We start from the raw sequence: 25,820 nt of genomic DNA, 5'->3' as shown, positions 1-25,820 counted from the left end.
GGTAAACACGTCAACATTTTAAAACCCGCCCGGCAATCATTTCAAATCATTTGTATGATTTTCCAGCACCGTACAGCGGCGGGATTGTACACAAAACGTAGAAGCTTGTAAAGCTCAGAATTCATTTTTAAATTGAATTTTGAACATTTGTGTCCATTACAAGAAAACTTAACTGAAGTGTTAAAGTACCCAGGATCTTGAACAAAAAAGCTCATATCTTTGAAATCCCAACTCTGCTAAAGTAGCAGTTGCAGGTGTCCTCAGACTGTGCGGCGTCTGAAGGGTTAAGGCGAAGTCAGGCGGGAGGGTGACGACTTGTTTCCCCTCCTCACACGTGAGCGTGCGGCGGAAGACGTCGGAGCCTCCCCCCTCGGCCTTCACGAGCGGCTGAAGGTGACTCTCCTCTCGGCTGGGGGATGCAGAGGGAGCTGCTGGCGGTCCATCCGCCCCGCTACACTATCCTCATCCGGGGAACATCTGTTCGCCTCATTCGGGGCTAACTAACCGCGCTTTTTTTTTTTCCTGCGGCGTCCTCGCCGGTATCGTCTTCTTTTTTTTTTTTTTTTTTTTTTTTGCTCCGCTTAGAGGACACAGCAAGCCGCCAGAAGAAGACGGGAGCTCTCTGCATGCATGAGTTCTGCACCGTGCGGGCGGAAAAAGCGCCCCCGATCCGCTGGCAGCGTCTTGCCCGTCACCAGAGGGCCGACGACGGATTCGGAGCACCGGGAGAGCACCGTGGACGTCAGCAGGATGGTGAGTTTCTGCCACAGCAAGATGCTTCCCGTCAGCAGCCCGTTTCAGGGCTGTGCAAGTGCATAACGCATGCCGGTCTGTGTTTGGAAAACACGTCAACGGTACCCGCGCTTGTCTGCACGGAAAACAACAAGCGGATGATTTTGTTCAGACTGTGCAGGAATTCAACACCCTGGTGGCGCTCTACCGGGAACAGGTCATTTCTGTGGGTGAGATGTCAGCCGACTGTCCCTCCCTGCGGGCTCAGATGCACTACACGCGAGCGAAAGGATGCTCGATGGCCCGGGCTGCGCATCAAGACCTCGCCCTCATCGCTGTGTCTGGGTAAGCATGAGAGTCACCTTCTGTGGCCGTATGAAATAGCATGGACGGGATTTGCGTTGCTTATTTATAGCAGTGGTGCCCGACCGTCACGGACCGGTTCGAGACAAGTACACACCGTTCGCGGATCGGCAAACCATTTTTTCCCCCGTATCGCTTTTAATTTGCTTGTTATAAAGGACTGCTACTGACAACAACGATAATTACAGAGAAATTCAATATTTTATTCATGTTTATTCAGTGTTGATCTTCTGCACAATAAAGGTATAGTGTCGTCAAATAAAATAACACAGTCAACTACCAAGAAGTGTAGCGATTTGGAATAATAAATACGCCTTATCATGTGAACACAATTGTTTGCTAAATTACCATCCGGAACACCGCGTTAGCATCATTGCTACTTGCAAACGGGTCTGATGAAAAGACGCTTTGCAAATACTTGAGCGAGAGACAAATCAATGATCCGTTCGACATGAGGTAACCCGATCGGGTTTACATGACCCAATAATCGGATTAGAGAAGGGCTACCCCGGGAGTCTTATTTGGGGTTTTGCGCATGTTTACACGGCCTGTTGTCATTTTACGAGATTTCTTTTTCCGTCTTCTGTTCTTATCGACTGTGTGCCCCTTTCTTCAATTCCCACTCCTCCCTTATCAACCGCCACTGCAGCCCGGAGGACGGAGAGATCCACCCGGAGATATGCCGGCTCTTCATCCAGCTGCAGTGTTGCTTGGAGATGTTCATCACGGAGATGTTGAAGTCCATGTGCCTGCTGGGGGTGTTGCAGCTTCACAGAAAAAGTACAATTACCATACGGCGCACGGCGACATCACACGATGGGGCCGACGACGACGCCCCCGAATTCAAACCCACAAAAGAGGAGCAAAGCACTTCCTTATACCGTAGACCAATTTCGGCAACGAAGCTAACCACAATGATCTGACTGCTTGTGTCAGCACTGTCAGACTGAGCTTGTCCACGTGTTTACCGAACTTAGCCGCCGCGTTGTCAATCCAGAGTATGGAGAATGTATGTATTTTGCTTCAAGAAATTTTATTTTGTGTTTGGCCCTGGAGGAACCGACTCCGAGCCGAAGATGGACTTCAGGGTGGACGAAAGTTCGGATGTTCCCATCCTCGAGGACCGCTCCTCCTCACCCATCGACTACCCTCACGATCCGTGGCTGGTGGGAGTCCACATTGAAAACATCGAGAGGTATGCAGACTTTTCAGAGTGACTTTTTCCCCTCGTGCTATACACTGTGTGTTCATTTCGAGACTTTTTTTTCCCCCCGTGCAAAAATCTGATTCGTCATGACTTCTGTTTTTGTGTTGGCAGAGATATGCAGGAGATGAGAAATCTGCTTAGCAAACTCAGGGACACAATGCCTTTGCCACTGAAAAATCAAGGTGTGTCAAGAGTGAAATTTGATGTTTACCATTTCCGATTGTAACTCGTGCCGATGCGATGTTTCGGGAACGGCTGAACTTTATTTGGGATTCATCTGAGCCACTTGAAGCGGTGGCAGTTGTGTGCTGACTCATATTTAACATGAGTTTGAATGGATATATATCCGGGTTTTTGTCAGTTGAGTCGTACAGGTTAAAGGTCACATTAATGGGGTCAAAAACGTTTGGAAGTAATTTATCTCGGTACCGTGTTTTGATACTTTCTCGATCCACGAACAACCGCTCATGTTGGAAGAGGACCCAATTGTGTATTTTGTACTACGTATGAACCCGAATGCTGTGTGTGTCACAGACGACAGCAGCTTGTTGAATCTGACTCCACACCCGCTGGTCCGCCAAAGGAAGAGACGCTTCCCAGGACTCTGCTGCATGGTGTCCGGTTAACAGTCGCCGACTCCGTTCATCATGTACTGTACACCAACACTTTTGGTTCTCCTCTCGTCCTTATGAAAGATACACCGTCGTTCCCCGGTCAGCGGACGGTCCTCCAGCATTGAATAAGAATATCTTTCCACAAACGGCACTGTTTAGATTGCATCGGCCTTTTAGTCTTTCGTGGTGTTTCCAGGAGTTGAGAAGGTTTTGCATTTATTATTCAGTTTTCAACATATACAGTATATTGAATTAAATTGTATATATTTGGGCTATGCACAAGCATTATCACCGTTCTTGTTTTCTCACTGTGCTCGTGTCCCGTCGATATGTGTTTCACAGTACACGGTGTTAATCCCAGATACGTACCGTATGTTTCACAGTGTCGGTGGGATGTCGCATCCCCACACCTGGTTCCAATGATGCGTTTCATTTCAGAGAGAGGGGGCGAAGGGGAATCGCCGTTCACGTTTGCCGAGTCTCAACGGTTTTTTTTTCTTTCTTGATGTTGTTCGTCTTTGATTTCCCCTTTTCGAGTGTTGATGCATGGTGGTGGTATTGGTTGCTCAGTGCTTTACGATCGACTACGACACGTGTCCAACTGCAAGATTTATCAGCATGACATTGAGTTTGAATGAAAACCACCCGTTGTCCTTTCCTTCGGCGGTAACCGGATCGGATTATCCGGTAAAAAGGAAAACCAAAAAAAGAATGATATCAATTTCCCAGTGACCACCAGTTCAATCAAAACTGGCCTCATTTGACCTTCTCTGTGTTTATATTACCCCCCAGACTCCAAGGTCGAAATCAATGAAAGTCTTCATTTGTTAATCACACTTTTATGACGTCATGACCGTTTTCAATAATGCATGTGTGGCTTGGTCATTGCCCCCTGTAGCGGACACGAGTAGACCTCACAGTCGTTTTCAGCAACAGCATGCCAAGCAACGTCTTTTTCAGCTTGACATCTTTCCGCAGAAACTCAACACGATTCCACTTGAAGACAAATGTCACTGATCACATCGATCTGTACTCCAGTCGTTTCTCCACTGAATGTAAATGCAAAGGAATTGAAAAGTTCATGTTGATCTTGAACCATTCTTTTCATGCGTATTTTTATTATCATGGCATGTATTGTGTAGTTAGTGTCCTTCTATGTAGACAAGCAACGCCTATGTATGTACAGCTTAATTTTATAATGTGAATAAAGTTTTCTATCCAGTACTTCAGTTTTCCGAATTGTAAGCATATGGCCATTAAAAATACGGACATTTAAAAGTGGCTTCATTGTATTCCCGCGGTCCCGTACGTGTCAGATGTCACTAATGGATGGATGCTACAAATATAGCACAAACATTTGTCATCATGGCCGAGGAGAGGATAATGTTCTCATTCCTTTCCCAAGACCACATTTAAACAAACAGGATTGAGAAATGGAAAGTCATATTTCCTCAAAATGAATGCTATTCACTGTTGCGGGTTCAAGGGGTTCTCGAATGGAACTCATAAATTATGTCCTTGCGATATTTTGGCCATATCGACGACATCTCGGTCTGGTAATGATGGACGTAGTCCAAAAACAATGAAAAACAACCCATGTAACTGAGAAAGAGCCAACTTTTTCTGAAACACTCCTAACCATGGATCCATTTCACAAATACGGCATGACGAGAATAAAGCATCACTGAGCACCGTGTGAGTGCAAGATTGTGAAATTGCAGGGCAGAAAACGTTTCCTTCTCTCTCAATATGAACGTGTCAAGATTCAACACGGCACATCTGGAGCACATCTGGCACACACGGGAAACTCCTCTCAGTGTTTTCCTTCCCGTAATTTGGAGGGACAACTAGTTTATGTTACTTCACATGTTCAGAATTTTGTTATCAAAAAAGGTACGCCAATTTGAACTTTTTTTTTTTTTTTTTTTTGAACGCTGAGCGGGAAGTTGGTCCAAAACGAGCTGGATTCAAGGAGAAATTCCAGAGGGAGGGTGCACATATAAGGACCTGTCAATACAAAATTCGGTTCAGAATCAGCTCTGCCTGCAGTGCAGACAACCTCCCAGACTCAACAGTTATCGGCTGAGACGCCACCCTGTGTGTGGTGAGTCAGACTATTTCATCCGTCTTCGCGTGGTGTATTGTGATGCAGTTTACGTAATGTTATAACAAAACGTAAACGACAGTTCTAACGATGCATGCGGAGACATGACGCTGTGACTTGCAGTGGTCAGCATGTCGGCCTTACAGTGCAGAGGTCGTGGGGTTGATCTTGGCTATGGCCTTCCTGTGTGGAGTTTGCATGTTCTCCCCCGTGCCTGCGTGGGTTTTCTCCGGGTACTCCGGTTTCCTCCCACATTAAAAAAAAAATGCATGGCAGGCTGATTGAACACTCTAAATTGTCCCTCTGTGTGAGTGTGAGCACGGATGGTTGTTGGTCTATGTGTGCCCTGCGATCGGCTGGCAACCGGTTCAGGGTGGACCCCACCCACTGTGTTAAAAAAAAAAAAAAAAAAAAAAACATCAAGAAGATATGATATGAAGGTTTGACTTGATGCATGAGTAATTATGTCCCGGATATGCACTTTTCCTTCAGTTTTTGTTGGAAGCCTCCCGATGGACTCTTCCACCGGTTTGTTCCTGCTGCTCCAACTCCTCACTTTGATATCCGCCGGTCTGTCTTGTTTTTGTGATCGCTACCCCTGGAGCCCATGGTCTGCCTGCTCCCGGACATGCAACCACGGCACGCAGAGCAGACAAAGGCAAGGGCACCTTGGTTGACGCGAAACAGATCAAAATCGATAGATTGTGGATTCTGATGCAAAAGATTTGTTTTGTTCAGGAAGTTTCAATATGACGATTACTACTGGAAGAGCAGCTGTCAGCAGCTGTGCGAGAGTCGTGACAGCAAAGCTTGTAATGCGCAGGCTTGTCCCATAAATTGCCTGCTGACAGAGTTTGGGCCCTGGTCTGACTGCTCCCCTTGTGCCAAGAAACAGGCAAGTCACATTGCAAAACTAGTACAAAAGGTTCCTTTGTCAGCACATTTCAGTTTTACAAAAAGGACATCTGAGCAAAGGACTGTGATGGAATTGGAGACAAGGGATCTCGGGATGGAGGACAGCCATCATTCGAATTTTTTAGGGAAATCTTTTGCATGAGAAAACAAAGCGGTGATCAGCTTTTCTTTTGATGTCGCTGCCGCAGTTACGGACCAGGGCGATCCAGACGCCATCCCAGTTTGGTGGCGCGTCATGCGATGTGGAACTGATGGAAGAGAGGCCCTGTTATCCTGCCACAGAGTGCAAGCTGGCACCAATCGACTGCAGAGACAACTTCAAATGCGACAACGGTATCGGCGGTGTGCCTTCTACTGGGAGGACAGTATTACTATTTTGGCCAATTCCTACTACATTTGGGCACTATTGTGTTTTTCAAAACTACAGTTTACTAAACTGTATTTTTTTTTTTCCATCTTAAAAAAAAATAAATCCCAAAATATTATAACCTCGGTATTGAATCTGCGGCAGACTTCTTCTGACATCTTCGCTCGCTGTTTCAGGACGCTGCATCAACGCCACACTCACTTGCAACAAACAGAACGACTGCGAAGATAACTCCGATGAGAGGGATTGCGCCGACTTCAAAGTTGTGTGTCCAGCCGAGAAGAGAGTGGCTCCCGGTGCTGACCTGGTGGGGAACGGGTGAGCGAAAGGTCAAGGCAGCAGCTCGCATTCCGTGCTGCCACGCCCATAAATCTTCTCGCTTCGCCCACAAGAATGAACATCAGTTGGGCCCAACATCCTAACTTGGCTTGCTCCCACATTCCAAAACATCCATGTTTGTTTTATTGAAAAGGAAATGATTTTAGGGAGGCGAAGTGTGAGTGTATCTCCCCCTCTTGGTTGGGATAGCTTCCAGTGCAAGCCGGCACCCTGACCTTCTCTATCATAACCGAAACGCTATTTAGCTTTCTGCTCATCTTCAAGGTGTTCCGGATTGAACCGCTAACGGATATATTTTGGAAGGTTCGATGCGCTGGCAAATGAGCCGCGAGGGGCCGTCCTGGACAACATGTTCATGGGAGGAAGTTGTATCATCAGGAGGCCTCAGAGCACACTGCTTTACCATCGGATACCGCACAACTTTGAGAGCTTTGACATTCAGGTAACGTCAAGTACAGTCCGCTTCCAAAAGAAGATGCGCTTCGGTTTCGTCTCGTCGAGGACGTGAATGCGAATGCGATCAATTTGGCGCTCTAATTTCTCAACGGTGCAACGAAGAAAAGCGACGTGAGCAGCGGTTTAAGAGGAGGGAAGGGCGTGTCTCTGCCACTTTCAAAGTCCCCGTTTGGTTCGACAACAACACAAATTTGGCATTTAAACCCATCAGTTAGTGAAAGACGGGGCCACGCCCTCTGGTTTGCCTTCGATTGGATCCTTGCAACAAAGTTGCTATTCATTTTGTTGTGGTCGCGGTCGTGAAGGCTGGCGTGATGGAAGACTTCAGCACGGATCCCCGCCCTCTGCACTCCGAGTCCATTCATGTGAAGAAGTCCAATGAGGAGGAGAGAAACCAAGACGTCTTTTTCTTTGGACGGCGGTTTTTGACGTCACATATAAAGTCAAAGGACGCGTTCGAAGCGTCAAAGAAATCGGTGAGTAAGCAAACGAGTTCAAATAGTGACTTCACTAACACGTTCACCTTTCGCGGCTTTGCTCCTTCGCGGATTGTTGAAGGAAAAATATTGTGAGCGATGTTGAACAATCGCATGAGGATTGTTTCATCGACCAAGTTAAATGTAATCATTGTTCTTGTTAGGATTCCATGTTTTTCCGGGTGCACCAGGTTCTGCCTGTGTCCACCTTCAAAGTTCGGGACCCAAGCGATTTGGTCTTGTCCGGACCGTTCCTCAAGTTCCTCCACGCTCTTCCCGTCGAATACAACTACGGCCTCTACAGAAACATCTTTCAACGCTTTGGAACTCATTACTACAGCTCAGGGACACTTGGAGGCCTCTATGATCTGCTCTACCAGTACAACCGAGAGGAGCTTACCAGTTCAGGTGCGGGAAGCCCCGTGGTTCTTGGTACTCCATGGAACTAAAAGCTATCCAATGTTGCATTAAACCCGTAACAAGGAATTTTAACTCAGAAATACTACAAATGCGATGTCCTTTTTGTGCGGCGACATTCTTTATGGTTTCTCGCCAACAGGTGAAACGGAGGAACATGTCAAAGGCTGTCTGGGCCGAGAGACCAAATGGAGAATCGTTCTGGCTCAAGGGAGGGCTCTACCGATGTGCGCCGACAACAAAATGACTCAAAAATATCAAGGTTCCTGCCACTTGGCAACAGCAAACACAAAGACGAGTATTGCCAGCGTGTATTTGTTTTCATGTTGTTGTCCGGGCCAGGCTCATACATCCAGGCAGCGGAAAAGTCCTACTCTGCGGTGAAAGGCGGACGGACCAGAGAGGCGGCGTCTCTGGCCTGGGAGAGGCAAGGCCCCGCTCCTGATCGAACCTCCTTCAAGAACTGGGCCAAGTCTGTCCTCGATAATCCCGCTGTGGTTGATTTCAAGGTTCAATTGAAAAGATTGAAACACGCGGAATGTATTGAATTCAATTCAAAGAAAATCAAACGAAGGACCGACTTTACATTTCGTGATGAACCAGGTGCAGCCAATCCTAGATCTGGTGCGGGGGATCCCGTGTGCGGCCACAAAGAGGAGGCACCTGACCAAAGCCTTGCTGCAGTACTTGCAAGAGTTTGATACCTGCAAGTGCGCCCCCTGCCCCAACAATGCCAGAGCTTTTCTCTTTGGGACTGAGTGCAAGTGTGCCTGCCAGACCGGCACATTTGGGCCCAACTGTGAGCAGAGAGCTCCTGACTACGATTCAGGTACACTTGATCACTGTGCGATCTGTGACCCGACACGTGATCGTCAGCTGGATGAGTGAAACGAAACTCCGCTCATGACAAAGAATTGTTGAAGTAATACCTCTCTGGTTATCGACTTGTATGTTTTGAAACTCACAGAGGAAGTCGATGGCTCCTGGAGCTGCTGGGGGCCGTGGAGTCGCTGTGGCGCCTCCATGAAGAGACATCGCAGAAGGAGGTGTGACAACCCTGCCCCCCTGAGAGGAGGCCAACCCTGCAGGGGTCCCGACAGTGATGAGGAACCGTGTCACATCTCCCTTTTCAAACCGTAGGAGAAGTTCAAACAAGAAAACACATGACGAGAGTCAACTCCACCCGCTACAACCAATGACGGGAATTATAGTCGTGGAAATGAATCTGACTGTTTCCCTTCTTGTTGTCTTGTCCAGACATGAAACATGTGACAATGATGATGACTTCACGACCGGATGGAGGGAGGAGCTTCCTCCTGGTGTGCAGGGTTGTCGCAGGCCAAAGCCGCCTGACAACAGCTTCCTCAGGGTAAAGGCAATCATATTCATGCGCATACCATTTTTTTGTGGCGCGTGTCACATCAGTGGCTGTCTGGCAGGATACATTTGCACTTTTTCCACGGCAATCCCAGAAGTGATCTTCTTTCTCTTTAACCTTTCCATTTTTTTGTGTCCAGAAAGCAAAGCAATACTATAATTTTGGCGAGGATGAAGAGTTCCAGTGTTTCACAGGATTTGAGCTGGAGGGTTTCCAGTTCATCAATTGTCTCCCTGACGGGACGTGGAGCCAATCAAAAGGAAGCTGCCTGAGTGGGTTTCGGATTCTTGGAATAAGTTGTCATGTCATGATCTGCCTTTCTTCATGATTGCATGTTCTCCTCCACTTTTAGGAAAGATATGTCTTCCCCCCGATATTCCTGACGGCATGACGTTGTTCCCCAGCAAAGAAGAGTACAAAGTGGCCGATTCGGTGGGTTTGAACTGTGTTGAGGCGGGTTTATCGCCGCTGCCTCGAGGCTTTTACAGGTGCAGCGACGCTCTCACCTGGGAACCTCCGTTACCTGCAGGATTGCACTGCACCAATGGTACATGCATGCGGCGTCATGTGTGAAAATATCATTTTCTGATATTTTATATTTTCCCTCGAGAAACACAAGACTTCTCTCGTTACTTTACAGAGGAACCTTTTGAACCGGACAGTCAGTGTGGTCCAGGGGAGAAACACCAAGGCTCCCAGTGTGTCTGCATACCGCGGGAGAATTGCCTGTAAGTTTTTCACACATATTCTTTCATTTTGTGGACGATACATACAGTAACGTCTATATATATCTGTGTGTGTGTGTGATTGTACACCCAGATCTGAACCAGAGGATCTCTGTATCCTGAACACTGACATCAACGTCACTGTGCCGATGTCCCTCTGCTCCTTCCACGCCGGCCGTTGCCACGGCGATCCACTCTTCTTTATCGCCAAAGGCGCTTGCGACACCGTGGATCCGGATAAACTGGAGTGGGCCCGTTTCCGAGCCAAGTTTGCCTCCAAGAGTTCTCTCAAAGAGTCGTGTGATCTTGACACGTGTTATGAATGGGAGAGATGTTCATGTAAGTGTGACTGATGATTATTTTGTTGGCCATTTTTTACAACTGAAATGGAATCAATCAATCCAAACAAATTTGTGTCCGTCCTCATTGTGTCTACAGCATCTCAGAAGTGTGAGTGCATTGCTGCTCGCGAGTGTCCCCAAGTTGAGAAGCACAAGTTCTGTCTGACGCTAACCAGGATCCAGAGGACTCGCAGTGTGGACCTTTGCTCCATGGCTGCTCTGAGGTGTGCCAACTATCAATTTGAGATCCTCAATGAAGGTGTGTGCGAATCCTGATCACCTCACCAAAAAAATGACGTCATTATACTTTTGTGAAAAATTACATTTTCAAAAAAGCAAAATACATGATACAAAAATACTCCTGCCATAATTCTAAATGACCAGAAAATATGTGCATCGGAGTTTTAAATAAGCTAAAGATGGACTGCCGAAATCAGGCCCACCTAAATGCACTGACAATACGCAGATTATGGAGAAGCAAGTGTACTTTGGAAGCAGTTTTGGAATTTGACGTTCTAGCGAGCTTGCCACGGCTGCCTTGTTCTATTCTGCCACTCTTTTTCATTCATATGTTTTGACCCCATTTAGTGAATCACTTCTGTTTGCTCTCACCGCTTTTCAATGTCATGAAAAATCATGTGATGCTACGTGCGCGACAGACATAATACGGGCTAAATAGAGACTGAGACATGTTTCACAAAGCGTTACGATGAGTGTCGCAAAATGGATGATAGTCGTTACCAAAGGTTGCAATTTGCTTGGACACAATAAAGACATGACATGACAATCTCCTTGGATTCTTGGACTATTTACTGCGTGAATGAACAGTTTAAAACAGAACGAAATGGTAGGGAACATTTATTGGGGACATGCGTCAATGCCGATGACAGTGAGTTGCTCCCCAGCGCACCTCCTGGACCCCACTTGGCACTCAGTCATCGTCATGGCGACACTGCCAACACCTGAGGTCACGCACAGTGGGGCTGAGTCTTCTGGGCATTCCGATGGATTCTGGCATTGACAACTTCCAGCTAATTCTAGAAAAGGGTAGGGTGGGGAGAGGGGGTTAGGACTTGCCCGCGTGCATTTTCATACTTTGGTCGCTTTCTACAGAATTGAGGAAAACGGCTATGTTTCTACACAAGGAAGGAATAATAGTCAACAAATGAACATAAAACCTCGTCTTACAGAAATCCCCTGAACTTTTTCTCACCTTTCACAAATGTTTTAACAGCGGCAATGTGTATTTTTTTTTTCGAACAACAACAAAAACTTTGTCATCACAACGACAATACTTTTAGAGTATTCCTGACTCACGCTGGCACTTTGTTCCCGAGGTATTATTCCCTTCCGGCCAGTCACATTCGTTATCGTTGACCAGCGTAAAACTGCGGCCTAAACATTGCAGAGCTCCGAGCTGGCAAACACCAAGCACCCGAGGCTGGCCTGAGCTTACTCTGGCACACAACTCCAGAGATGTCCTTTGAAACACAAAAAACACTCAATGATTTCAATTACATTTTCAATGTAAAGAATAGAGTCAGACAAATAATACGCACGGGCACTGGAATGGCATTTTACACACACACTCGGTTTTGCCGACATTCTCCCAGAGTTTACACTTCAGATCCTCGTGAGGAGTCGCAGCTGTGGGGCCTGAGAGGGAAAGTCACATCAGCTTCAAATACAAGACGAAACGTTAAATCAGGGCAAAGACGGGTCTCTGGAGGAGAATCGACGCAAGTTTTGAGCCTTTTCAAGTTTGTGCTGAAGGTGAAAGGCAGACTCGTAGAAAAATGAGAGCGGTGTTTTTCTTTCTTTATCTTGAAGTGCCCTGCAATTGACTAGCGACCAGTCCTGAGTTTATTCCACATCTCGCTCAAAGTCAGCTGGGATGCTCCAGCTCACTCGTGAGTCTAAAGAGAAGAAGCGCTCGAGAAAATGGTTGGATGAACGTGAATGAATGCGGCCATGCTATACATCGTCACGCTCACCTTTCCTACAGTGAGCTGCGGTGGGAGAAGGAGACCATTGCAGACTTGGACTACATATGATGTCTGAAACGTCACCGGTCAGCATGAGTCCCTCAGGACAGGCCAAGGATATCCTGTCTCCAATCGGATAGTTCTCTTTAACGGGTGTGGCCGCAACATCGTCGTTGAGATGAGGAATATTACACATCGAACCTGTGAACGCATAACAATGTCTTGCAGTTGAGTGTAATTGGAACGTGCAAGCTAACGGTTGAGGTCAAATGTTTCCATACAACTGTGCCAAACTCCACTCCCACTTTCACCAGGTTCCACCGGAGCCTTATTTTGGTGGCCTTAGACTTGAGCTGTCTAACTTTATTTTAACGCTACATTCATTGATTGCCGTTTCTTTATTTCTGACCAAAGTCAATGTTAAAAGCACCGGGGAGGACGCTTACTTTTACAAACAATTGCTTCACTCCTCCATGTCTGACTCGGAGTACATTCAGCCAAAGCGTTTCCACTGAGGTAATAGCCATCTATGCAAGAGTACTGCACTGTGTGCCCAGCCAAATAAAAGTCACTCGGGGTCTGAAAAACACACACAGATGCAAGGTACACTTAAAACATTCAGTTAACTCAGTGATTCGCACCAATTTTTTGCTACGCCCCACTGAGGAAGAAGAAATGAGAGCACCTATGCCACCTAATGTAGGGGATGTGCAATTACATTTTATTTTAATTCAGGAAAAAAAAAACGTAAAAATAAAATAAAACATGCTCCCTGTAGTCACACACGCATCGCCAAGCATTGCACCCCCACCCTTGAGGAAAATCATCCTCTAGCCCCAGTGTGGCGCCGCCCCTGGTTTTAAATACTAGTCACACAAAATTCACCTGGATGTAGCCATTTCTGAGGTTTGGAGGAGGTCCACAAATCTTTGGCGGGGTCACAGACAGCCCGAAACATTGCGGCTCCATCATCCTGCGCACAAGTTAGCGACGGATTACACACATGAACATCCTTGTGGATCAATTCTAACGTTGTCATTTTAATTATGGAATTGCATTCGATCCGAAATGATTCATGCATACGTCCTTACTGTAAATACTGTAAGTCTGCGTCTTCACAGGGCACTTGCTCTACAGGCACCCCGGGGCAGTGCTGGCCACCTCTGCTGGGACTGGGGTTGTTGCACGTGCGGGATCTTGACTTTTGACCCCCGGAACAAGAGCTCCAGGATGACCAGCAGCTCCAACCGCCATGAATCACGCCTGCAAAAACAGAAGATTGTTGCTCAATGGTGACATTGTCTTTGAAATAAATGTTGTATGCACCCCCCACTGGTCGGATTCTGATTAATACCACGTTTGGGGGATGTCAGTTATTGTTGATTGAAAAGGTCATCACGTCAGAATGCCGTGTCGTGAACATATTAATTAGTGGAAAGAACTTTTAATTGTTTTTCTGATCATTTACCTGGTTGTTCTCCGATCACAGCCCCTTGCTCACACGCTCGTCCTGAGGTTCCAGGGCGACAGATGCACCGACACTCCGAACCAGTAAGGAGCGCCTGGCCGTTGTTCTGACAAGGTTGGCAGTGACACGGGTGCTCCTCTGCCACGTATTCCTCAATGGCTCTTTTCAGGTGAAGCCTTTTTAGTCCTGCACACTGCACCTCCTTTATAAGCTCATACAGAGGGCGCAACTGGAATGCAAGTTTCGAGACAATCAATGGAGAGTACAACCTGATGTATACAGTATATATATATATATATATATATATATATATAAAAACCAGTTGAGCATAAATTGGTCTACCAAACAACACCAGCTACTCTAGACTACTTAGAAGCGTTATTGGCTTGAGACAACAACCAGCGTTGCCCTGGTTCATCGAAGGTTTTGAGCAAGCTTGTTCATAATGCCTTCTTTGAACCCCAATCAAGTCAATAGCCAGTGACTGATGTCAATACCTTCTTGTCAATGACGTCGGGAAAGTCTTTGACAGAGGAGGCCCAGTTGTCATAGGCCTCTCCGTTGACTTCTGGATTTTCAAGATCGAGAACTTTCAAGACATCTGAAAACGACGGATCGCCCCCAAACGTGTTCACCTTAATGGGCATCTTGTTCACACCTCTTTCTGATGAGAAGAATATGCAACTTGAGTCTTGGTTCATTGGTCAGAGAGAGTGAGGTCTTAGGGTCACCTTCGTCAAATGATGTCGACTTGGAGAATTTATCACAGACGATTTTGACTTTTCTCCTGAACAGCCTTCTTTTGACCTTTCTCCAGCAATGCTTGTAGTCTATCTTTGTTGCGCCTTGAACACAATTTCAAGAGCGAGACCACATCGCATCAACCGCTTAATCGCGTCCTGTTTTATCACAATTTAAACAAGATCCAACATATGGGCGAGACGAACATTTTTCGTGCGCTCGGCGTAAGCCGACTTCAACATGAAGTCAGGTTTATGTTTGTCGGGGACAACTTTTTACCCCTCTCCTTCTATTCACCTAAAATTTTAGCTTGATTTTCTAAAGGCCAACAAATACGGATTTCGATTCTTACTGGATGAGACGAATGCCTGGCGGTCTAATTCCAACAAGCCTTGGTATTCGCCTCCAAGAGAGCCTTCGGCGAGATAGTGCGTGCCGTACGTCTGCAGCAGTCGTCGGTAAGCAGCATAGTTGTATGTGAACGGAAGCGAGATTAAGGCCTTCCAGAATTCTTCGGCCAGGGTCAGATACTGAGGGGCTGAATTTTGGAACTGGGCCAACTCCACTTTGTTCTTCAGAATGAGGAGCCTGTGATTCTGTTTGACGTTGAGAGAGAATGAGAATTGAATATAGTAAATGCAGGCTAAATCCTTTTGGAGATATGTTACTGCGTTGCTACCGTCGTTTCCGTGAGCTCTTTGTGAAAGCTGCGACGGTCATGTCCCGCTAAAGAGTTGACCTGGATGTCTTGCATGTAGGACCAGGAGCTTTCATAGGACTCATCGCTCTCCTCGTTGTCCACTTTCACCTGGACAAACAAAACATAACGTAACGCGCTGCTTCAAATGAAAACATCTGAAATGCTCGACCGCACATGCACTGTTGTTCCCTGCTTTCCAAATAACTATTCAACGTAATTATTTTGCTTTGATGACACCAGCGATTAGATCATCTTGCTATTTTGATTAGTACGTTTTTCTCTTGCCTCGAGCTTTGGGTTTCTCTCGTTTTTATCCGGGTGTGCCTACCGACATCATTATTTGCGCCACTCTTCTGTAAAATAAATATTTGTGTATATATTTATCTGAGTCAATGTTCGTAGAGTTCCGATTCTCTTCTGGAACCTTGTAAATGTTTCCTGCTATTTTTTTTCCACATTGCTAGCACGTACTGGCAGAAGGTACTTTGCCAGTATGTGTTTTCTTTTACTCACCTCAAAATTGTACCTGAGGATGTTCTGTGGGAGTCGATAATAAATTTTATGGTCCCCACTGAACACCTTTCTGCACTGCCCACCAAAACTCAGCGTATTGATCACACCTGCCCTCAGCTTCCCTGTAAGCACGTCGTACCTGGTAATAGGAACAACAAGGCCACCACATTTACAAACCTCAGTGTCATATCTAAAGTATGGAACTAAATAGTGTCCGTTTGTATAAATATTGATATAAAGAACGATGCTGAAGATGAATGTGTGGTTTGATTTTGAGATACTCACCCTCTGCCAGTCAACTCAGAGTTGGGCGGTGTTTTGTCAAGCTCGCATACAAACTGACTGCTATCTGCCTGGCAGCCTCTCTCATCCAGACCGTCTTCACAGTCCTGATCTCCATTGCACACCAGAGACTGGCTAATGCAGTGACCTTCGTTGACGACATTTGAGACAACGATTGAAAGAATGTCAAAATTCCCCGCATTCTATTTTGATTCAAAAAGGAAAAATGCTTTTGGTGGCTTGTGCTTTTTAGCTCACCGGATGTGCATCGGAATCTTCGGCCACAACCCGATTCTAGGGGGCACCCCTTTTGTGGCACGCAAGCATTCGATTCGGCGCGTTCTCCTGAGCATGGTGCACCACCAAATTGAGCATACACCTCCACAGTTCGAGTGCGCACCTCATGGGTATAATGGGAGTCAATTAGAATGTGATTTTTAAAAAAAAGTATATGTACACTTGCCGAAAATCTGAACATTTTGTTACGATTATAATGAAGGTTGCAAACCACTAGCAAAAGTTACCTTTGTTTTGGTGCAGCCGTCACACTCAGACCAATCTCCAAAAGACCCCCATCTGCAGTTTATTGGCTGCTGGCAGCTAGAACAAGTACCGTGAAATTTTTTGAAAAATAAAATGGAATGTCACATACTTTCTATGCATAACTGGAATTTATCAGGTGCTAATATTCAGATTTAAACCCCCCCCCCCCCCCACACACACACACACTGTTCAGCCATTCGTTACTTACTGAACAGGATAAAGAAATGCGAGCAGCAAAGCCAAAGAAGGCAGCGCTCCAGCCAACTCCAACTGTTCACATAAAAGAAGAACAAACATGACTTCACGAATTTGAATTCTATGAAAAGTCATGAAAAGAAAAACACATGTCGGTGGGTTAAATTCATTGAGGCATTTCAAACATGAGCGGCAAATCAAAAAGGACACGATCAGACTGAAGTAACAGAATCTGATCAACACTGTACGGTAAATATCCACCCATGAAGAGGATCGTCAACATTTTCGGGCTTTACCTTCATGCTGCCTTCCTTCGATGCTTGTTCTGTCCGGCGGCGTAACCCGCAGTGGCATATCACCAGCAATGAGAGATTACTCAACAGAGGTCCATCTTTTGGAATTCCCCCCCCTCTGGCGAAAGTCTCGTCTATCAAATTGGAACAAGCGCGTTTCATATGCCTGACTACATACACACCGTGAGCCAGAGTTCTCGGTTCAAATTCCAAATCATTTTAATGTGTGGTGTGTGTCCAAAACAATAAATTAAGATAATTCCCACTTGAATACTGTTCATAACATTTGAATCCTGACTGAAAGCAAATGTTGCATTTTACTCTGTCAGAGTGCTCCATTATAAGGACTGTTGCGTAATCGTTGTTTATTCCGAACAGGGCCATCAGCAGCCGAGTGTGCTGGAACAGGACAAAGGTCAACACATCCTATTTGCTGAACCGTTTCACGATATCGGGGGTGGTCAAATTTTTTCGCTCGAGGCCCACTTACAGCAAAATGGAGGGTTGAAAGGGCCATTTTTAAATTTGTCAACTTTTTGAGACAAACTAAAGTCAGTCAAGAAAGCAATTACCGCAATGTGTCGTTTGTATTGTTGAGTTCATTTCAGCAGATTTCTGTTCAAGGTGTTAAGGCAAATAGTTGAGGATCTTGACAACTTTTTGGGGTTGCCAACAGCCCTAAAGCTCACACAGTTAGGACGTGCCTGGATTATATTATCAAGTATGCATTTGTTCGACATAAAGCAAGAAAGGCAACGGAAAACTACTTTATGGAACCCAAAAAAGTCTTGCGTTGCCTCAACTAACATTTTATGGAATAGAAATGGCAGATTATGATGACCGGTCAAACGGTGTTACCGACATTAATAGTATGTAGGAGCGTAATGCACGGGCTGGACAGGAAGTCACCAAAAAAAATGAACAAAATACGGATTTTTTCCCCCTCCTCCTCTTTCCAGATATTACCTCTCACTCTTCTTTGAGAACTTTGTACAAACCTCTGTGTGACTTTTGGATGTTTGTCAAGAGCAAAATATTGTGAGGTCAGAGGCCACGCTTACGTCTGATGGCATCCCTACTCTGTGGTGAGGACGGTGGCCATTTTGTGAAAATGTTGGCAGTACATGGATACTTGGACCTTTTAATTCCTTCTTTATTTTGTGAAGTCGTGTGGTTCCCAATTCCTTATGGACTAGCATTGAAGTAAGTGATTGTGAGCTCTCTATGTGTCAATGGAACTCCCTCCCCATCCATGAATGAATGAATCAATCAAACACAAGTTCTAAAGGGTGGGTTGTGCAATCCTTTTCAAAGGTAGAACTGCTATACGGATGTTATTTCGACTTGTTTCGTGACTGCAGGTCTTTCGAGGAGGACTCTTAAGAATTCCTAAAACGGCGGATCAGTCGGCTTCATACGCGTCGTATTACGCGCGGTTCCTGGAAAGCTCACATTTTATGCGCTTCCCATATTTCGCCAACAGATGGCGTGCACAACTTCAATTTTACATTTGAACAGCCACGGAGCTTGACTGTACTCACTCCCCAGACGACACCACGTAGTGTGGTTGAACCCCCCCCGCCCCCGGTTGTAATTCGCCGGTGTTATTACAAGTCTTGTATTTGAATCAACGGAATCCGATGGGATCGCGCGGCTGTGAAACGCTTGTTTTCCACTTCTCAGCGGTGAGCGAGTTGAAGTCTGCTCTCGGGTTTCTGCATGTTTTAACTTGCTCGTGTTCCATAAGAGTCGTCACGCGTATGGGCTTGGTAGTACGCTATAGAAAGGCGAGTCACAACTCCTCGCTTTGGACTTTTTTCGAGGAATGTTGTTGCGCGATCCTCGACAGCACATCAAAGGGGGAACATTCATTTGGCATTGAGAACGAAACGGAGGGGATGTAAACAGAATGTTCTTCATATCCTTAATAACAGGAAGAGATTGTACACAGATTACAAAAACAAAACCAAACAAACCTGTTGTGACTGTGTTGTAGCATTTCTTTTTCTTGCAAGTCTGGTTGACAACCCAGCAATGTGTGCGTGTGTGTAATTCTCCATGTTCTAATTGAATGGTAATTTGCATCCTTTTCCTGCAATTATATATGCATGTTTCCTCTCTTTGTTATGAGTTGTGTATATGTTGTGCAATACAATTCATATGTCAATACTACACTTGGAAGGGGCTTTGGAATTCGGGAGTCACGCGAGGACATGACATGAAGTCTTTTTGAGCGGTCGCCAAGTGTTGGGCACATCATGAGCCAAGTTGTTGTGGCCCTGTTAGAACCGATTCCGGCTGTTCAATATAAAATACAATAAATTGTCGGGATGATTTCATATGAAGTGTTTTTATACTGTAAAATTGCATTTGTGTTGCGTCATCTGCAGCGGAGGCCGTTTAGTCTGCCCAATATTATGCGGTCGACTTAATCCGAGTCCCAATGTGGGGAATTGGTGTATGCATTTCACTGTTTGTTTCATGAGTGACAACGTATTTTGTCATGTGAAAAGCAAAACAAAAACAAAAAAACAGCTTCAAGTTAATCTAATGTACAACATTTATTGGAGAATCAGTTTGGATAATGGACGGCTGGCTGATTGTTTTTCCAGTTATAGTTTTGTGACTTGCAAGGCTTCAAGTATCCGTAAGTTGACATTATTTTGTTGCTCAAAAACAACGTAACAGTTCATTTACATCGGGTCCAGGGGAGCGGCATTTTTTTGTAAGCTATTTTATTGGCGAGCGGCACGTATCCTTGTTCTCTTACTCTTGAAATGGAATGAGGAGGGAGAGCCTTATGACGCAGGGTACAGATGTGCCTGTGCTGAGTTGATTCGGCCCTGCGGGCTGTACTGAGCACACTTGCCATATGTTTGCCTTCACAGGTCAACATAATGGCTGCTGTTTTCTTTCTTTGTCTTCACTGCGTCACCGCCTCAGTGTTGGAATCTGCTTCTCGCAAAGGTATGTTGAAAAAGATCAGGATTTATTTGCTCACTGTTGTTGTTGGCTGATTAGACGGAGATACGCCCATTAGCTCATTCACTCCCAAAGACGTTTTTAAACGTCTTTTCAGACTTGGTCCAGAATTGGCTGGTACTGAATGAGTTAAAGGGTTTTAGCATGTTGCGCAACTCAAAGTAAAGTACGTGCATCATGAATAAGTACAGTATTACGAGACCGCGTTTTGGATTTGAAACCCGCCCTTGACCACCCGGATGTTGTCTGTGTCGTTATATCAACCTGATTTCAACACCGCTGTGGTGTTGATTTGGTTTTTCATAGGTTAAAAGGCAACTGAAATAGCAGGAAAATAGAATATAGCCCGTTGGAGAATCGCGGCTTGGTGGTAAGTTGTGTTGCAAAACCACAAAACGTCTTCCACATGGAGAGCAGCCTGCAGATTTCTAGGGAATTGCCTTCCCAGGAATTTAGTGAAGCTCGAACAACGGCGAGTTGCTTGTTTCAAGTGCAAAGCCCCCGATTTGCGACCACTCAACCCTGCTGAGGAAGAAAACAGCTTTGTGTTCATGGATCTTGTTTTATCCACAGACAGACAATAAATTCACGTCCCCGTTGACAATCCACGTCCCGACTTCCTGTGCTGCTTCTTGTTATGTGACTCGTCTGTTTACAGCAGAGAGGGGAGCTTTTGAGTCTGAGGAACGCCCATTATAGACATCTATAGGTTATAAGGCATGATGCTAAGCAAAAAAAGTTGATGCAGTGCCATTTTCATATACAATAAAGGACGTCTGTTGGACAGACGAAATCTATATGGCAGAAAAAAAATCTATAAGGTAAATACGGATTGAGTGTCTCTTGGCTGCTTTCCACACGTTCACGTTTGCCGGTAAATATAATTAGCCTCATTTGACTGTGGTTTGCTCAGAAGTTATCGTAGTAAAAGGCTCAAGCCAAAGCGTTCAGTAAGTTAACAACCCGAACTGAAGTCGATACGTTCACCGTCTTTCATATTCAATGATTTGCCATTATTAGGTGTAAGCCTAACGTACTGTTTAAGACCAGACCGTTTATGTATAATAAACCCGACATTGCTTATTATACAAATCAATTTATCGCTTGTTTGTTAAAAAGAAAAAAAAACGCATGGCAAGTGCACATTGCAAAACAAATTGCCTATTACATCACAATAAACTTGCAACAACAGTATTTTTTCAAAGTAGCTCAGCCCTGAGTCTTGAGGTGAAAAAAAACGTTATGATGTCATGATTTCGAGCAAGGACACAGCAGCATCTAACATTTCCACAGTGTCGAATTTGACCGAAGTTGACCTCCGATCGGTGTGCTCAGGTCTAGTAACTGATTTACTTGAGCGCAGGGCAAATTAACGGCGGCTAATATTCCCTGCCAAATGTTAGGTGGTTGTTTCGGTGTGGATGAACTAAACTAACTTTGTTGAACGAAAGAATTATCTTCTTGTTGAGCTTGATGATAAAATTAGACCCCCCTCCCCTCCAATCCTTCCAAAAAGTGTCCTGGTGTAGACAGAAAATAGCTGCTTGGCTAAGTGACACGGCAGTAATGTGGCAGCTTGCGCTGAAGAGCAGTAAAGTGACTTCCTGGAAGATGCAAATGTTTGTACTGCGGCTAAGCGAGAGCCCAGTTGCTCCATAAAAGTACAACTGAGCTTCTCTCTTTGGCAAAAGCGATTAAAGAAAAAGAAAAAAAAAACAGAATTTAGAATTGTCATGATCCAATGCTTTTCTCTCTCGTTCCTTCGATGCTTTCCTAGAACTACCCGTGAAGTATCCACATCTCACCGGCTGCGTGTCCACCAATATGGAGACTTTCCACTGCAGATGGGATGTCGGTACCTTGCAGAACATCTCCAAGCCACAAGATGTGCGCTTATTCTACATGACCAATTCGTAAGCGGAAAACTTCTGTCTGGACTTACAAAGTACCGATAGGCAAAACACCGTTCGTCCATACCAAGTAGTTTGTTTTCCATCATGGCTGAGGCTCTATAGGGGATAAAGTTGTTGTTGGTGGTGGGGTTTTTTTTTTTTTTTTGGCATGATTGGTCATTCAAGAGCGGTTCAACCTCGTGTATGTAACTGTAAGTATCAAATATATTAAAAATAAATAAATAAACACTCTGCCTTGGCACTTTAGGGCAAATTTTGCACGGGATGCAACACCCAACAATTGGTTGACACGCTTATCGTTGCCCCGCTTGAATTATTACTTCCAGCCACCTCTTATGATACCGTCCAGATGATCCCCATATATTCTCGCAGACCCCTGCAGGCATCTCCGAAAGAGTGGAGCGAGTGTCCGCATTACTCCATGGAGAGGTTAAACGAGTGTTTCTTCAGTGAAAACCACACATCGGTCTGGATAGATTACAGCGTTCAGCTGCGCTCAAGAGATCAAAGCATCCTCTATGACGAGGAGCACTTCAATGTTCAGGACATTGGTGAGTTTCATGCAAGACAAAGATATCATGCGGGAAGAATGAAAACCAATCTCCGCTTCCAGTGCAACCCGATCCGCCTCTCGGCGTGAACTGGACGATGCTGAACGTGAGTTTGACCGGTAACTTCTATGACATCATGCTCAGTTGGAAGCCGCCCCCATCTGCGGACGTGGAGATGGGATGGATGACGTTACAGTATGAGGTCCAACACCGCAAAGTCGATTCTGAACACTGGTATACGGTGCGTGTTCAATGCACTTGCACCCTGACCGTTTCGTTCCCCATTGAGACATGTTGTTGGTTATTTTGTTTCCCGACTCATGAATGATCCCCACTATTTGAAATACGAATCCAAAATGTGTTTTCTGAAATGTGACTCTGTTGTTGACGACAGGCCGAGCTTGTAAAAAGCACACATTGTTCTCTGTACGGGCTTCAAAGTGATGTCCATTATGAAATTCGGGTCCGCTGCAAAAAGCACGGCGAGAAGAAGTTTGGAGGCTTCAGCGACTCGATATTTGTCCATGTTTCATCTGAAGGTAAAAAAACAAACAAAAAAACCCCAAACATGTTTGTTCTAAACGTTTACAGCAGATCCACTGAAAAGTCAATAACACACATGGTAAGTAGGGATGAACTTCACCGGAAAATTGCAGGGGGACAATTCATGAGAACACTCTACAAACACAAAAGTATAACGGGACATGATACAGCAGCGGTGGCCAAATTTATTTTGACAGAAGATCTACGATACAAGTAAACAACCTCTCGAACACCCGTGCACACCCGCACAAACGCATTCCATGATGAGCAACAGCCATAACCACACAAAGAACTACGCTAAATACATGCAGGGTTTTTTTTCTCCCCCCCCCACCCCCCACCTTTTCTTTTGAGCAATTATAATATCTAATCCCATGTATCTTGACTTTTCCAGCATCAAGATTTCCTTTGTTGGCTTTACTCATCTTTGGCACCTTGTGCTTGGTAGCCATCCTGATGTTGGCCATCATATCGCAGCAGGAAAAGTAGGTCACATGTATACTGCAGCAGTGCAGCAATTCCAACAAGTATATACAGTAAATGATTTACAGTTTCTGCCTCTTCAATCAAAGTAACACCTTGACCTTAGAGTGCAAGTACATAGAGAACTTAAAAAAAAACACACGCACACATTCAGCACTAAACTAACTGTGTGCCAGCTCAGATACGTTTGTTCCATTTTTATTTTTTATTTCTGGCATTTGACATTTTCACCTTTCCTTTCTCAAGATTGTTGGTCATTCTTCTACCACCTGTTCCTGGACCTAAAATAAGAGGAATTGACCCTGAACTACTCAAGGTGCCCACAAATGCTTTTATACTTGATTCTGCATTTTTGCTTGGCAATGAAATAAAATAAAATGATCAGTATCAATTAATGACATGACCAAGTAGCACCTAAAAATATATTTATATATTTTTTGTGTGTCCACTTTTGTCCTGTGCAGATATTGTGACATGTTACTGGTCCCAGTAACTGTAATAGTATTAAAAAATGTATAAGGAAGGACTCGTTATATTACTTTGTTCCCGTCTCAACGTATTATATTACCATAGCGCGTTACAAAAGTCACGGGCTACCTCCTGCACTGATCATTATATTTTGCTCTATTTGATGATTCATCAAACAAAAGTTGTCAACTTCTGTCTCAAAGTTATATTTCTATAATCCCACAGAAAGGGAAGTTAAAGGAGTTGACATCCATTCTGAGCTCCCCCCCTGATCTGAGGCCAGAGCTGGACACCAACAACGCCTGGGTGGAATTCATCGATCTGGACTTCGAGGAGCAGAGCGACAGACTAACGAACTTGGACACAGATTTTCTCATGGATCGATCGTTGTTCTCCAACTGCTCACATCTTTCCATGGGCTTCAGGGATGATGACTCAGGCCGCGCGAGCTGCTGTGATCCTGATCTAGCCAGCAATTCAGAAACATCACACTTGCATTCCCTCGTCACAAACCAAATCCGCAATAAGGAGCCGGCTATTGCTTCTCAACCGGGCTGCCCGAGCCCAAACGCCACAGCAGGTGAGCCTCCTTCAGAAGTCCCTGCCAGAGAGGCATTGTACACGCAGGTAAGCGAGATTAAGCCATCTGGCAAGGTGCTGCTGTCCCCCGAGGATGAGATGCAAAACAACGCACTCACAGATGCCAAAGAAATCCAAACAGCAGGAAAAAAGGAGGACGAGAACAATCTGGAGCCCCATGTAACCTACACCTCGGAGCTCAATGCAGTAAAAATGAGCCCATCTTTGCCTGCGTGCAATTTTAATGACTTATGTTCAACGGGTGAAGACTTGAGTTCTACATCAGAGGATGTCGAGGGGCAAAAGAGCCTCGTACGAACATCAAATTCAATACCTTCCTCGCAGCAGACAGCCTCAAAGGCCATAACAACACCAGATGGCTACCTGACCCCCGACCTTTTGGGGAGTATTACACCATGAACCTGCAATGACGTTTCTAAAGTTAAAATGATTCTGTCAGCGGCCAGGACAAACTCCTAAAAAAAGTCTTGATGATTTATGACTGGGAATAGTATGTGTCAGTGTTGAATGTCAGTTCACCAAAAATAGAGAGGGATGCGACACTGCCCCTAGTGGCAGATGTGTTTACTTCTTAAACAAAAGGGAACCCGTATTATAATCCAGAGTTGAAATGTGTCGGTGCACATGAATTTGACCGTGCGTCATCTCACGTCAGTTTGTGCAAGCCTGTTGAGGGTAACATGCTAGCTAATACGCTTGATGAGCTTCATGCGGAAGTGCTTGCGTTGAACAATTTAACTACTGAATTGACATTTATATAACATTGATTCATGATTGTGTACAAGCCAGAAGCATGTGTTGATGCTTTACGATGCTCCTTTTGCAAACGCCATTTTTCACAGAATTTTAAATACATGCTGTCCTTCATCTAAACCGTATATGCCAAAAGCATTTTCTACAGAAAGTACAGTATACAGGTGTTTGTATTCCATATTCAGGGTGAACTTTCATGTAAATGGACTATTCATTGTGACTTAGATTGCAAAACGATCTCGCAATGTGTTGCCATGTTTTTATACAGCTATAATAAAAATGCTCTGTGACAATTGGACTGTCATCGTGATTTCTGAGCTTCTCGAGTATTCACTGCATGTGTACATTGTCTGGTTCTTGTGCCGTGGAATTC

General features: G+C 45.1%; 4 protein-coding genes across 5 annotated transcripts; 3 read left to right on the top strand and 1 right to left on the bottom strand.

Annotated features, from left to right (window-relative positions):
- The first annotated feature begins 210 nt into the window (after nucleotides 1–210).
- On the top strand, nucleotides 211–4,140 carry rgs7bpb (regulator of G protein signaling 7 binding protein b). Its single transcript, XM_086134434.1, has 6 exons — nucleotides 211–753; nucleotides 905–1,077; nucleotides 1,745–1,875; nucleotides 2,152–2,290; nucleotides 2,414–2,484; nucleotides 2,837–4,140. Exons 1-6 carry the CDS (start codon nucleotides 631–633, stop codon nucleotides 2,926–2,928), a joined length of 729 nt encoding a protein of 242 aa, XP_085990560.1. The 5' UTR covers nucleotides 211–630; the 3' UTR covers nucleotides 2,929–4,140.
- Nucleotides 4,141–4,958: 818 nt separating this feature from the next.
- c6.2 (complement component 6, duplicate 2) lies at nucleotides 4,959–11,225 on the top strand. Its single transcript, XM_086134433.1, has 18 exons — nucleotides 4,959–5,020; nucleotides 5,625–5,678; nucleotides 5,759–5,915; nucleotides 6,124–6,268; nucleotides 6,479–6,620; nucleotides 6,945–7,083; nucleotides 7,403–7,573; nucleotides 7,738–7,981; nucleotides 8,133–8,252; nucleotides 8,333–8,499; nucleotides 8,594–8,819; nucleotides 8,958–9,126; nucleotides 9,248–9,359; nucleotides 9,508–9,640; nucleotides 9,721–9,915; nucleotides 10,009–10,096; nucleotides 10,188–10,432; nucleotides 10,532–11,225. The coding sequence occupies exons 4-18, from the start codon at nucleotides 6,187–6,189 to the stop codon at nucleotides 10,708–10,710; spliced, it is 2,412 nt and encodes an 803-aa protein (XP_085990559.1). The 5' UTR covers nucleotides 4,959–5,020; nucleotides 5,625–5,678; nucleotides 5,759–5,915; nucleotides 6,124–6,186; the 3' UTR covers nucleotides 10,711–11,225.
- Nucleotide 11,226: 1 nt separating this feature from the next.
- On the bottom strand, nucleotides 11,227–17,428 carry LOC147191442 (complement component C7-like). 2 transcript variants are annotated; one of them, XM_086134431.1, is made up of 18 exons: nucleotides 17,158–17,428; nucleotides 16,875–16,936; nucleotides 16,648–16,723; nucleotides 16,382–16,523; nucleotides 16,127–16,271; nucleotides 15,842–15,980; nucleotides 15,308–15,436; nucleotides 14,981–15,224; nucleotides 14,619–14,732; nucleotides 14,385–14,551; nucleotides 13,888–14,116; nucleotides 13,511–13,682; nucleotides 13,305–13,392; nucleotides 12,866–12,998; nucleotides 12,429–12,620; nucleotides 11,994–12,090; nucleotides 11,752–11,915; nucleotides 11,227–11,471 (listed from the first exon to the last, which is right to left on the bottom strand). In XM_086134431.1, the coding sequence occupies exons 1-18, from the start codon at nucleotides 17,314–17,316 to the stop codon at nucleotides 11,293–11,295; spliced, it is 2,631 nt and encodes an 876-aa protein (XP_085990557.1). In that variant the 5' UTR covers nucleotides 17,317–17,428; the 3' UTR covers nucleotides 11,227–11,292. The 2 variants fall into 2 exon arrangements, with proteins under 2 accessions (XP_085990557.1, XP_085990558.1); XM_086134432.1 differs by lacking the exons at nucleotides 11,227–11,471; nucleotides 11,752–11,915; nucleotides 11,994–12,090 and adding an exon at nucleotides 12,098–12,350.
- A 1,273-nt stretch (nucleotides 17,429–18,701) lies between these two features.
- ghrb (growth hormone receptor b) lies at nucleotides 18,702–25,740 on the top strand. The gene is made up of 9 exons (XM_086134224.1): nucleotides 18,702–18,839; nucleotides 20,043–20,121; nucleotides 21,914–22,049; nucleotides 22,422–22,600; nucleotides 22,663–22,841; nucleotides 22,995–23,139; nucleotides 23,538–23,628; nucleotides 23,873–23,942; nucleotides 24,320–25,740. The coding sequence occupies exons 1-9, from the start codon at nucleotides 18,795–18,797 to the stop codon at nucleotides 25,091–25,093; spliced, it is 1,698 nt and encodes a 565-aa protein (XP_085990350.1). The 5' UTR covers nucleotides 18,702–18,794; the 3' UTR covers nucleotides 25,094–25,740.
- The last annotated feature ends 80 nt before the right edge of the window (nucleotides 25,741–25,820 follow it).

This window comes from Hippocampus guttulatus, chromosome 17 (assembly GCF_054856545.1).
Source record: "Hippocampus guttulatus isolate MCC_2025c chromosome 17, RoL_Hgut_1.0, whole genome shotgun sequence".
Taxonomy (NCBI): domain Eukaryota; kingdom Metazoa; phylum Chordata; class Actinopteri; order Syngnathiformes; family Syngnathidae; genus Hippocampus; species Hippocampus guttulatus.
Note: the sequence above shows the minus strand (reverse complement) of the source record. Positions and strands in the feature narration are given on the sequence as shown.

Bases quoted from the DNA above. Each gene is read 5' to 3' on its own strand.
- rgs7bpb (XM_086134434.1), top strand. From the start codon at position 631: ATGAGTTCTGCACCGTGCGGGCGGAAAAAGCGCCCCCGATCCGCTGGC. The intron at 754-904 runs GTGAGTTTCTGC...GATTTTGTTCAG, and splicing joins CCGTGGACGTCAGCAGGATG to ACTGTGCAGGAATTCAACAC. The intron at 2,291-2,413 runs GTATGCAGACTT...TTGTGTTGGCAG, and splicing joins CACATTGAAAACATCGAGAG to AGATATGCAGGAGATGAGAA.
- ghrb (XM_086134224.1), top strand. From the start codon at position 18,795: ATGGGATCGCGCGGCTGTGAAACGCTTGTTTTCCACTTCTCAGCG. The intron at 23,629-23,872 runs GTAGGTCACATG...TCCTTTCTCAAG, and splicing joins ATCATATCGCAGCAGGAAAA to ATTGTTGGTCATTCTTCTAC. The intron at 23,943-24,319 runs GTGCCCACAAAT...ATAATCCCACAG, and splicing joins TTGACCCTGAACTACTCAAG to AAAGGGAAGTTAAAGGAGTT.
- LOC147191442 (XM_086134431.1), bottom strand. From the start codon at position 17,316: ATGAAACGCGCTTGTTCCAATTTGATAGACGAGACTTTCGCCAGAGGG. The intron at 16,272-16,381 runs GTGAGCTAAAAA...TCGTCAACGAAG, and splicing joins AAGATTCCGATGCACATCCG to GTCACTGCATTAGCCAGTCT. The intron at 12,621-12,865 runs GTAAGCGTCCTC...ATGCGTTCACAG, and splicing joins TGAAGCAATTGTTTGTAAAA to GTTCGATGTGTAATATTCCT.
- c6.2 (XM_086134433.1), top strand. From the start codon at position 6,187: ATGGAAGAGAGGCCCTGTTATCCTGCCACAGAGTGCAAGCTGGCACCA. The intron at 6,269-6,478 runs GTATCGGCGGTG...TCGCTGTTTCAG, and splicing joins CAACTTCAAATGCGACAACG to GACGCTGCATCAACGCCACA. The intron at 10,097-10,187 runs GTAAGTTTTTCA...TTGTACACCCAG, and splicing joins ATACCGCGGGAGAATTGCCT to ATCTGAACCAGAGGATCTCT.